This window comes from Sceloporus undulatus, chromosome 3, assembly GCF_019175285.1.
Source record: "Sceloporus undulatus isolate JIND9_A2432 ecotype Alabama chromosome 3, SceUnd_v1.1, whole genome shotgun sequence".
Lineage (NCBI taxonomy): Eukaryota > Metazoa > Chordata > Lepidosauria > Squamata > Phrynosomatidae > Sceloporus > Sceloporus undulatus.
The window spans coordinates 226318289-226331385 of record NC_056524.1 but is presented as its reverse complement, the minus strand read 5'-3'; the positions used below and the strand labels follow the sequence as shown (position 1 = coordinate 226331385).

Below are 13097 nucleotides of genomic sequence, written 5' to 3'. Positions count from 1 at the left end.
TTGCTCATGCAACATGGGATTTCACCCATAATGGCTTTCAAATTTATAACCTTAGTTGATTACAGCCAGAGTTGGGAGTAACATGGGTCAGATGAAGCAGTATTTCAAAGATAACACAACAAGCAAGACTGGAATCCTTTATAGGTTGCAATGAATAGTGGATTCTAGTTACTTTCTGGGACATTTTTCTAGTTACTTTTTAGGACATTTTTAAAAGGCATTTTGACACTAACTTTTCAAATTATATAGCATCCTTTTTCTAACCCTAACTCCACCACTCAAATATTAACAAAATGTAATGAGCACAACAAGGACTGAACACATTACTTGTTCAACTTTGTTACTTAGGGTTGCCAGAGTGTAACCTAGAGAGGGGTACTGCATCTTTAACAGGAAATTTCAGCAGATCTTGCTTGTTACCTGGTTGTTTGACAGGCAACACATGCGGAAAGTCCCTCTTTTATACAAACATTTAAGGTACAGGAGGACTCTCCAGTTTTCACTCTAGCATACTTATAGCAATACAGTGTTTTCATAACCCTGGAATGGATCTTGGGAATAAATTACTTTTTAAAAGTAAGTTAGGATGGACTATTTATCTAACCCTGGTCACTCTGGTAAACCCGGCCTTGATCAAGTAATGCTAACATCACACTGTTCAACACTGGAACAGACTACCATGGATGGAGCTGGCATCTCTTTCATTTAAAGCAAATGTTAAAAGCCAAAGTGACATGATAGCCATCTTTCAATGTCTGAAGGAACAGGCAGTGAACCTGTTTTCTACTGTTCCAGAGGATGGGATCTCAATCAATGAATTCAAATTGCAAGCAAGGAAATTCCACCTGAACATGGAGGAGGACTTTCAGCCTGTAGTAACGGTTCACCAGTGGAATGGACAGCCATGGAAAGTGGGGACTCCCTCTTATCTGATGTTTTTCTTCTAACAGGTTGGATGGCCACCTGTCACACATGCTTTAACTCTGGACCCCCACATCAGCAGGGGGTTGGGCTAGATTATTCTTAGGGCACCTTAAAACTAAGATACAGTGACCCAATGAAGTAGATCTCAGCCTATTACAATTCATAATATGCAACATACTAATAATGTCCTCAATTTTTAAAATGCAGTATGCAATTTTTAAATGCTGTATGCAAAGGGATCTTGTAGCACCTGGTGTAAATGGTCCAAAGGCTACCCAGCCTTTTTCAAAGCTAATTTCCCCAATATTTGAAGTAACACAGTTGATAGGGGCCTCCCAGTCTCTCCACCTGTTCTTTGGGTAACACTTGGACCACAAAAACATTGATGAGCTGCCACATACACACACCCAAAGCTCCCCTTTGCCCACCCTGATATAAAAGATTAGTAAGAGAAACACTTACATTCTACTCTTTGAGTGTCCAGGAAAAAAATTCAGCGTAGAAAATTTCTTCTTAAAGAGATGCCCATGTTTTTTCCAGCAGGGTTTTGCCTCCCCTCGACTCTTCTCTTTGTCTTCTCTCTTTGCCCTCTTGAAACTCTGACCTGTTACAATGGCAGAGTTGAATGTCATGGAACAGTAAGCCATGGGAGCTCTTTACTCCATCAATGCATGTTTACACACTTTAGTAGGTGACAACATGCTTTGTGGAGCTTGACTCTTGCATAAGTGTGCATAGGATGGCAACTTTTGATGTACCAATTATCAGAGCATGTAAGTAACTAAACAAAGGCAATACAGGCCTGTTACAGACTGCCAAAATAAAGCTGCTTTGGGTCTCTTTAGAGGTATGCTGTTTAAATGATGCATGCATCCTAAGAATCCGGAAGCTGCACCAAAGCTGCACTCCAATGCTTAGGAATGGAGTGTGGCTTTGGTGCGACCTCCGGACCCTTAGGACCCATGCATCATTTAAATAGCATACCTTCAAAGAGACCCGAAGCAGCTTTATTTTGGCAGTCTGTAACAGGCCACAGTTTCTTGCAATGAGCTACTCCATTTGGAACAAGGGTGCCACAGATTTCATTTCCATACAAATGTAATCAGTTGGCAAGTTAGAATTTCTAGTTGCTTTTCAGAGTTGCTTTTGAATCTTATTTTTAGGCATGTTGATAGGAGTTTTTCCAAGTTTTATGCCATTCTCTTCTCAGTCCCAAGGCCACAAGAAATAAGAATATAATTTTTCCAGTATAAAGACAATGAACTATATGATTTAAAGCAGTACAACAAGCTATAATAATGAATTACTTTTCAGAGTAACTTTCCAAGCTCTGCTGGTTATAATCCACAGAAAAGTACAATTTACTGTACATACTAACCTGGAGGCATATCTGGAAAGCAGCTATTCTTGGCTAAAGAAAACTCCTGCTTTAGGGATCCCTAGGAAAATAGATGACCAGGGTACCTTCTTCTTAACTCAGGAACAAACAAAACAAGCCACTAAATGAAACAATTGCCTGCGAAGCAGAAGTGACTGTCTCCCAAAAGAAGGAAAGGAGTTTTTCTCTCTACACAGGAAGAAAGAAATAAAGCTCATTTTTGAAATGGAACAAACACAGAAAGCCAGAAAGTCAGCTACTGCTCACAGCATTGCAGATAAATAATTTTCTTTCTCCTTTTGGTAAATCATCTGATTAATCTTCATTTCCGCATCATGTTATTGTGTCTCCAGGATGGTTCCTTTTGGCCACTCTAATTGCATTAGTCTCTCTGCTCTCCATTTGATATTTTAGTAATTGTATTTGCTTTGGTTTGATGGACTTGCCTCACAGTTTACACATGCTCTTGGTCACCGGTAAGTACCTTTGGCTCATCCTGATAATTTGTCAGATTTGTAAGCATTTCCAAATAATTACTTTTCAAAACAAATAATAAAGACTAATTTTGAAGAATAATACCTAATTATTACTACTATCTGCACTAAACTACAGCCTAAAACTACATCAGACCAACTTCATGTCTTATATCATGAGAAGCTCCAATCTAACATGGAAGTTTGTATGACTTTTAAAATAAAGTTCTGATACATTTTCTGCTTCTTTAAGAAACATTAAGCAAAGATGATTACCCTAAACCCCAAGTCAAATCTATGTGCACCAACAAAAGAGATACTACCATTTAAAAAGTAGAAAATCATACAAGACATTTTCTGAGTTGCCTGCTGGTTCCATATATGTATGTATGTGTGTGCGTGTGCGTGTGCGTGTGTCCCACCCCTCTGTGAAATCATCTGTGAAAAGGAGAGAAAGTAATATTCTGATTTATTTGCTGGAGTAGCTGTGCATAGAGCTTCAGCACAACAGTAGCAAAGCAATAAAAGTATTGTCAGGTGTTACCCTTGTTCATCTCAAATCTACATAACACAGGAGGCTAGAAACTATAATAATGAAGCAGGGATGGGTACTACTTTCCTTTGAGGAATTCCTAATTCAGTTTAGCAGTTTAAATGGTAACATTGCTTCACAGGATTTGTTTGCATTTCTGATTAGAAGCTCAAGGTTGCCTATCAAGCTGCCTGAAGACATTTTGTTAAAGCTGCACATGTTTTACAAGCAGATAGTCTTCCTTACAAACAGCTTCATTTATATACCGCTTCATACTGACATAGCAGTGTCTAAGCAGTTTACAGCTGTAAACTGTGTACCATCTGAACTAAGAACAGCAACAGAAAATGCAAGCCTATGACTAACATCTTCAATGTCTTTCTCCTGTTTGCCTGATGAAGAAGCCAGTGTGACTTCAAAAGCTTGCAATATGGAATTGTGCATTTTGGTTGGCCCAATAAAGATATCATTGTTTGGATGTTATCTGATTTGCTATATGGCCAGCATAGCTACTCCTAGATGTTTTCAGACTGTATATGTCACTGCTGACTACTACACTGATTATCTTTTATCTCTTTGTTATCAAACCAATAGGTATTCATTTCCAGCTGAGGTGGGAAGCATGTAGCCCTCCAGATGAACTGCAAATCCCATCAGCCCTAGCCAGCATAGTCAAAGGTTAATGTTGAGAGCTGCAGCCCAACAGCATCTGGAGCATTGTATATTTCTCATTATTAATGTACAGTCATGTAGGCATACCGCCTTTAAAAAAAGTCACTTCTTTCATTTCTTGTTTGTATTACTGCATTATTTATTTATTTATTTATTTCCAGTCTTTAGAACTGGAGCATGGCTTTGGCACAGCTTCTGGCCTCTTAGGATACCTGCAGCATTTAAACAGCATACCTCCAAAGTGACCTGAAACAGCTTTATTTTGCCCTGTCTGCTTGGACCCTGAGTGGCTCTACTGCTGCCAGGTGGCAAGAAAGAGAGGCACCAAATGGAGCAGATCCTTCAGCAGGGCTGATGGAATGGCTCTCCATCCACTCCACCTGCTGCTACATCAGTCAGGTGGAAATGATGGAATTCTATTTAATGCATGTAGATTTACTTGAAAACAGGCCATTACAGGTATTTCAGGTAATTTTGATTCCCAGTAACAGTCTTTTTACTGTAGAGTTTTACATGTTACACCTATGTTGGAATAACACTCTGGGGTTTCATCATACAGAAGTTAGTTTAACATTAATATCAAGAAAGGTGATTTTAAATGTGTTCTTCAAGCAAGGAGAAGCATTTCTCATTTATGTATGTATCTCCAAAATTTGGAGAAAAAATTTTTTTTGGTCTCTGAATAAAATATACTATTTTGGTTATTGTGGAAAATGGATTCCAAGAATACAGGGAGAAGAAGACAAACCAAAAATCCTTCACTTTTAGCAGTTTGGGGGAAGGTAGTGGACACTAATTACTCTTTTTTTCTCATTCCGCATAAGCAACACCTGGCCAAATACAGTCTTCTCCTGCAAAACCATTCAAGCTATAGGACTGTGCCCTAGATGTGGTGACTGGGAGATGAAATAACTAGTGTTCATGCTCATGAACTTCAAGAGACTACTTGCAAGGTAACCCAAGGCATTTTGCTGCCTGAGATGAAGGACAAGACATTTTCCCATGTTCAAAGCTTGGAAGCAACTTTTTCAAAAGAACTAGTTACTTATAATTCAAAACCCCCCCCCAACTAAGGCATAACATTGCATTATAATAGTGATTTAATGAGGAGAAACTCCTTTGGATATAACGATTATAGTTACTTTTATAGTTATGGCATGCAGCCTCACTCAGGGAGTGGAAGATCACATGGTCCGAGTACTGGCTCTTTGAGAGGAGAGAGTATTGTACACAAGTCAGCATCTTGTAGCATTTATTTTTTAAAAAGTGATTTGGGTACTTTTAAGCAGTGGAAAATAAAGAGTTGCTTTCTAAAACTACAATGGTAGCTAACTACATTTTAGTTCTCAGGACAATAATTGTAACCAATTACTTTCAATTTTCTGGCCATACTATGTACAGAAGCTGACCAGAATGGGAAATAAGTGTTACATCAGCAACAGGATAGCATTCTCAACTCTGCATCTGAGATAGGAGGCTTCAGACAGTGAGGCTAGTTAAGGGGTTTCTGAGCAACACCTGCTCTGTGAGGCGGTCATTCTGATGCCTCATTTCATGGTTATCTCTGACTATTTGCAATTGAAATATAGGCTTCCAGAGGAAGTACATGACATGAAGGGGTATAATTTTGAATCTCTTGACTCAAGGGTGTAGCCTCAATGCTGTTTTCTGTATCAGTAGACCAGAGGTGAAGCTATCATATATCTAGATCATAGCAGACTGACTGTAGCTCCCATGATAGCTCACTACTGGATGAATAAGGACTCTGGGAGTCAGAGTCCATGACAACTGGAGAGCATCAAGTGACCCACTCTTGATATTGTGTGGCCTGTCAAAATCATGCTTCAATCAGGTATGTCCTTGGTTAATTCATACATTCACTACCATCCTGTGACCACAAACCAAGAAGGTATCCCTTCATTGAATTCAGCAGGCCTTGTTCGTTAACATCTATCCACAGAACTGGGCAATTAATCTTCCACATACGTAAGTAGCAGAACCCCAATCACAAAGGACAGGGATGTTCTTGTCTCTTAGAGTAATTCCAGTATGCTTGATAAAAATGAAATGTTCAAGACTCTCCATTCTCTTTCCTAGGTTACTAGGAAACTGCTTTGCAGGAGAGGTATAAACTGTATACTACTTTTCATTAGAAGGTAGGAGCTTATACCTTGTGATTTCTTTGATTTCATGAAACAATCATGCTCTGAAAGTAATACTTAAGTGAATGTGAGTTCCTTAATTAAACTATCTTCTTAGGTGAGTTGGATTAGATACCCATTGAATCAAGATACTTTGCTGCCTGAGATGGAGTAGCAAATACAAACTCTAGTCTTCCAGTTGCCCAAGTCAAGTTGCATAGTTTCCAAAGCCAACCAAGTTATTTTGGCACAAGGGGCAAAAAATAAATATTCTAAACACCTTTCCAATCCCTAGCCATAAATATCCAGCAAATTAAATAACTAACCATTTGCCATCCTTCCATGACACCCAAAGCCTGAGGCACCAGCCAAATCTGCCTAACAATAGAGCTGCCCCTGCTTCTATCAAAGGACTATGGTGGCATCAAACTTTGTTGTTTTAATGGCCTGGTATGGGCTTTGAAGGTTTTGCTGCAAATGGTATATGCCATTACCATCCACATGACATAATTTACTCTAATGTAACCTCCTCTGAACAAATCTTCCCAAGAAAATCCCATTCTAGGGTCACCTTAGGGTCACCATTAATCGGAAACAACTTGAAGGCACGTAATAACAACAAACCAGCTTTGAAATTTCTTCTGCTAATGGTTCTTGCCATTACCATCCAGATGGCATGATTTACACTAATGTTTCCAAATGGCAGCTATATCATCATATTCTAGCAATCTAAATTCCCCAATGTCATGTCTGACAATTTAAGAAAACAGACCAAATAAAACTCGCTAAAGTGTATTTCAGTGTCAGGTCCAAAAATGAGAACACTAGTAAAGAAAATGCATTTTTTTAAAAAAAATAAATCATTACAGTCCAATTTACTGAATGGAAAATAATCACAGTTGTCATGGAAGGACTTTGGACTGGAGCAGTTCTCCTTGATTTCAATGTGTCTGCTCTAGAGCTGGGGAAAGTAACCTTTGGGCTATAACTCCCAGAATCTCCCAGCCAGCTGGCTGGGTGATTATGGGAGTTGTAGCTCAAAAGGGAACCTTTGCAAGCTCTACATAGAACAAGTGAAACCCTAATCACCAAGCTGACCAAGAATTTTGACTGCAGTGCAATAGGTCAGAGAATGGATTAACATTAAAACACAATTTTTGTAGTGTGGTCCACCTGCAATCACACTTCTCTCTTGAGAAGATGCTTTGGATTCCACCTCTTCAGCAACACAGCTGAGGCTGATCTCTGTGGGTATTCCTCTAGAGAAGCTGGGGGTCCTAGGAGTCTGGCCCTCCCTCTGTGCTGCCACTTGTAGGAACGGTGGGAAAAGCGATCTTCTTGGCGGGGGGGGGAGAGGGAGAGCCGAGGTGGAGGCATGCTCAGTAGCTTCTGCCTCCTCCTCCTCAGCAACAGTGCCTACAAGACCAAGAGGCTGTTTGCAAGAGGAGCAGAAAGCCATCTTTGCTAGTAGCAACTGAGGGAGAGAGAAAGCAAACCGAAGCTGAGCTTATCGTCCTCCAGAAGCGATGTAAGTCCTCCCAGATCTTGGTTTTTGTGGGCCAAAGTGGGGAGGGGAGGCTGGCTGTAGAAGGGAAGGTGGGCAACCGAGGAGATGGGGAAAGGAGGGCGCGGTTGTTTGGCGAGGCATCAAGCGGGAGCTGTCCAACAGTTGGGGTGCTGAAGTGCTCTGCCTTTCTATGGGCGTGTGCCTCACTCTACTAGAGGCACTTGGGGGCTTGAGACTCCCTTACTGAGGATTCATCTAGGGTGGGATGGGGTGCGGAGGACCAGCTCGGGGTAGAGACTCTGGGATCTGTAGTCCTTCTGCTCTTAGTTTGCAAAACCCAAGTACTGTACTGAAGGAACCCTGAAAGTTCGCAGCTGGTTCAGAGCAAGCAAACGTTACCACTGCAGCTTCTAGAGAGATTTTGTAGCACCTTTGAGACTCACTGAAAGAAAGAAATTGGCAGCATGAGCTTTCATAGACTTCAGTCTACTTCCTCAGATACATCTGAGGAATGCAGCTAAGGAATAATTTTTATTAGATTTTTAAATTATTTTTTATTAGAATGCATCTGAGGACATAGACTGAAGTCTAGGAAAGTTAGTGCTGCGAACTTCTTTCTTCAGTTAGTCTCCAAGATGCTACAAGATTTCTCTGCATACTGATTCTACAGACTAACACGGCTATATCTTTGAATTCATTTCAGTTTCTGTGGCTTTTCTTTAGTCATTGCTTCCAGACAGGGGTGAGACAGTGTTGCTCTGAAACTGCAGAATTTCCATTGTGGGAGGCACAGCTTAATCATAATTAAGGCTGTAATAGAAACTCCATTAAAGAAAACATGGGGCTCCCTCTTTCCTCCCCCTCCCTCCCAGCACACACAGACACACCATTTTATAATTATGCCTTTAGGGACCTGAAAATCTTGAGTGTGGTTTTCCAGGAGTTTGGCACATAACAGATCTTTTGGGGCTTGTGTGTAAAATATGAAGAGGCTTTCCAAGAAAACCCCATGATAGTGCTGCCTTAGGATTGCTGTAAATGGCTAGAAGGTACACACCACTACAATAAGCAAGATATATATTGGAGGCAAAGAAGGCTGGAAACACTCGATGTTTGGAAACATGAGTAATATGTTCAGTCTATTTTGCAGCTTGATATGCACCGACATGGCATAATGACTTCATTTCAGCCTTAGACGAGATGAACAACTGAGAGTTAGTTGTGTGAGGGAATTTCTCAGGTGCCTCCTTGTGGCCTTAAAGCTTTAATATGGCAGCAAGAAAGAGCAAGCAGATGAGCATTTTGCTGGGCACCTAACTGGAATTTGCACAGAACTCTTCTTTCTAGGGCAAGCCACAATTCAGTGAAATATATTCAGTGAAATAACATATACATTTCATGTTTCCTGGGTTCAATCACTGACACTTTGGGGAAAGCTGGTACTGTGGCAAAGACTCTGGCTGGAGAACTGTCACAGTTTGGAGTAGAGGGATTATTGGTCTTGTGCACCTTAAACAACTCTTTGCATTATGATGATGACAGTAATGACTGAGTGGTGATAGTGCAGATAGATTTATACTCTACTTTTCAGCCATTGACCCATATAGCAGCTTGAAATTAAAACTTACACAAAGGTGAAATATAATAAGGTATACCCTGGTGATTATGAAAGGTATCTTTGGACCTCTAGCCCCAGGAGTTTCTCTATTGAAAGACAGGGCCAAGAGAGCTACAGGTGGACCGAAATCAGTGATTCCTAGCTGTAGATTTCCTGAGGTTTTTAGACCTCAATTCCCAGAAGCTTTAGCAAGTATGGCCAGTGGTCAGGGATTCTGGGAGTTGTAGTCCAGAAATATCAGGGGCTCAAAGTTGAGAACATCTTAAATATGGATGGCTGATTTTAAAGATGTCAGTCTACAAAAGCAACCCTTTGCAGCCTTGGTCTGCAGCGTCTTGTGGCCATGGAGGTATGCTTCTGGTTTATTATTAATTAATTTATTTAACTTATATCTTGCTTTTCTTTCAAAATGGAATTCAAGGAGGCTTACTACAATTTTAAAAAGATAAAGCTAAATAGCATTTTTGTTGTTGTTGTTGTTGTTGTATGCCTTCAAGTCATTTATGGCAACCCTACAGCAAACCCATTATGCGGTTTTCTTGACAATATTTGCTCAGAGGAAGTTTACTATTAACTTCCCTTGAGGCTGAGAGCATGTGACTAAAACAGCAATTTACAAAAAACAATTAAATAAAAAACAATTAAATCAGTGTGTTATTTTAAAATATGTTTTTAAATAATTAAAAACATTTAAAACATAATGACCAATTATAGTTATTACTGGTTTCATTCTTCAGGTATCTTTCTACTTTTCATATTTTAACACTACTTTGTGTATTTATTTCCATACCGTCCTATGAATCAACCCCAAATTTTTCAATTGCTCTGACAAAGAGAAGGCCACACATTAGCCTTATTGGTTCAAGACCTTAGGAACCATTCTGGTTGCTGTATTTGAGACTTGGTTGTCATATTGTTTTTCTAAACAGTCTTGGGGGGTGTTCTCACTTGCGATTTACAACGGTTTAAAGTACACCGGTATCAGTTAAACCGATTCAAAATAACCCTGGTGTTATCCCGCGTTCCGAATCGGGGTTTTTTTATCGTTCCTATTTACTAAATGAATTGATGTATTTCTCCACTAGCGTTCCTATTGAGAATAAAGTGGTGTATATATAAACCGGTTTCATCGTTATTTCATTCCCACCTACCATTTTGTGGGCTGTCAATCATTGCGACGTCAGCATGATGTCACATTAATCCGGAGTAACATAAACCGGTTTATCTTTACCGTGCGTTTCCATTACATTGACCGTTTGTAATTCGCTTTTTATTTGCCGCTTTTTTTTTTAATGACCAATGAAAGGCGCTTAAGTGATCAAACATCATAAGCGCCCAAGCCTTTAAATACTCCTTAGGTCCCTGGCCCCTCCTTCTTTTTGCCATTACTGCTTTTATTACCTACCATCATGGACCCTCGCCAGAACCTGGAGCAGATTTATTTGTTGATCATCATGCTTATAGAGAACTTGATGGACCGATGCGCAACTATGATAACGCTGTGTGATAGCGGTGAGCATAACACAGAAATGACTGCTTATTTTGATATTATGGATGGCATTCTCTCTTTCTATGTGCAAGCCGCTCAGATGAGCTTTCAACCCATGCTGAGAAAGTGGTGGATATACCCCAAGACTGATGTCCACTGGAACATGTTTGCCAAAACTGTCTGGTCTGACTGTAATTGGAAAAGGCACTTCAGAATGCCGCGTGCAACCAAAATGTGACAGGATGCAAATTAGAATATTGCCAAATGATCCAAACTATTTCATCTTATGAGATCGTCAACTAGATTTTGAGTGGTCATGCATGTGACATAAAGATATCTTATTTGAACTGTTATATCAAAGTCCTGTATCACTTTAAAAAACCAACAGAATTATTAGTTTTTAAGCTGCTACAAAACCCTTAGTTCCTGCCACATTGCAGAATTAATGCAGCTTGGCACTGTTCTAACTGCCATGGCTCCATCCTATGGAATCCTTCTGCTTGCAGTTAGCTGTTGAATCAGAGCTCTTCTTTTCACTTGCTGCTCCTCACTCCTGGAACCTTCTTCCCCCGCAAACAAGAGCCATCTCTTCTTTAACCAGCTTCAAAACAGAACTGAAGACCATCCTGTTCAGAGAAGCGTTCCCAGGCATTGCATAATTGTCACTTGCTTTTTGTTGTTCTTTTGTTGTCTGTTTTATTGAATCATTTCCTGTATTGCTATGTATTTTATATGTATTATCTTACTAGACAGGCCCCTTCCCCACCACCACTCCCTTCTCTTTCTGTGTCGTGTCTTTTTAGATTGTAAGCCTGAGGGCAGGGAACCGTCCAATTAAAAAGATTGTATGTACAGCGCTGTGTAAATTTACAGCGCTTTATAAATAAAGGTTAATAATAATAATAATAATAATAATGAAGTAGAAGGTTTAATACCTCACAAAACTACAAATCGCAGCATTGAGCCATGGCAGTGTCAAACTACATTAATTCTGCATTCTAGATGCAGCCTCAGTCTGTTGTAGCAAAAACAACAAACATGGATACCCCTTTGGAAATTGTTGTAAAAGAACTTTAACCATTCTCAGTGGAAAGACATAAAGGAATCCTGTAACATCTTTGAGACTGAGGAAACAACATTTCTAGCATAAGCTTTTGTGGACTCTAGTCCACTTTATCAGATGCAAGTGGGCTACAGTCCACAATAGCATATTCTAGAAATTATTTTATATCTTTTTATGCTGATACAGACTAACATGGCTCTGTGTTTGAGGACTATTCACTGGAGTTACATTAACTGATACTCTTCAATGTTTTGGAGAGATATTCTACAATAAAGCACTTTTACAGTATTGTGACAGTTAATCCGGTTTCAGTGGGTTTAATAAATCATTATGCTGCTTTTGTATGTTTTAATACAATGATGAATCATATTGTTAACAGCAAGATTCTCAAAAAGAAATTAACAGCATTGAAATGAAAAGGTATTTGGCCCAAATTAGACAAATTGGGAAGTATATTGCTTGAGAGGATCTATAAAGAACTCAAAGCTGCATGGTTGCTTCTGGACCTATCCAATGTGAAGATCAACCCACACTTATCATACCATTATAGACATGCTGCTGATGTGTAACTAATGTGTCAGAGTACAGTAGGGCAAAAAAGTACTTAGTCAGCCACCAATTGTGCAAGTTCTCCCACTTAAAAAGATGATAGGGGCCTGTAATTGACATCATAGGTAGACCTCAACTATGAGAGACAAAATGAGAAAACAAATCCAGACAATCACTTTGTCTTGATTTGGAAAGGGCAATTCTCTGGAAATTGGCAATGCTGGACCCAACAAATGCTGTTGAAATGCAGCTTCCAGCAATCCTCACTATCACCTATGCTGGCTAGAACTGATGGGAGTTGCACTCCAGCAGCATCTGGAGAATCACACTTCACTCATCCCCAAATTATGGGTATTCTGAAGCTATGGGATTATTATTATTATTATTATTATTATTATTTAATGTCCCACCTTTCTCCCAATATAAAGACCCGAGGCAGAAAACTAGGGCTCAACATGAATTAATAAATAATAATAATAATAATAATAAATTTTATTTATGTTTCCCCGCCTTTCCCATTGGATCGAGGCGGGGTTACAGACTATTAAAACATTACAAACAATCTCATAAAAATATATAAGTAAATTCCAATAATACAAAAACTCTATACACAGTCATTCAGCATGTGTATCCAGGGTAAGGCAGAGAATCGATGTCAAAGATAGAAAACTTCATTCTTCATGGGGGAAGGCTTGGCAAAAGAGAAAGGTTTTAAGTCTCTTTTTAAATGTTTCCAGGGGGGTCATAACAT

General features: G+C 39.5%; 2 protein-coding genes across 2 annotated transcripts in view; both read left to right on the top strand.

Annotated features, from left to right (window-relative positions):
• PIK3CB (phosphatidylinositol-4,5-bisphosphate 3-kinase catalytic subunit beta) overlaps positions 1-4091 on the top strand; it is a 131804-nt gene extending 127713 nt beyond the window's left edge. Inside the window, exon 28 of the transcript XR_006102830.1 lies at positions 3902-4091. The gene's annotated coding sequence lies outside the window, so the exon portion shown is untranslated. The remainder of the gene's footprint in view (positions 1-3901) is intronic.
• Positions 4092-7378: 3287 nt separating this feature from the next.
• LOC121924713 (vesicle-associated membrane protein 2-like) overlaps positions 7379-13097 on the top strand; it is a 49558-nt gene continuing 43839 nt past the window's right edge. The window contains exon 1 of the mRNA XM_042456060.1: positions 7379-7648. Coding sequence (XP_042311994.1) covers positions 7647-7648 — 2 coding nt within the window. The 5' untranslated portion in view covers positions 7379-7646. The remainder of the gene's footprint in view (positions 7649-13097) is intronic.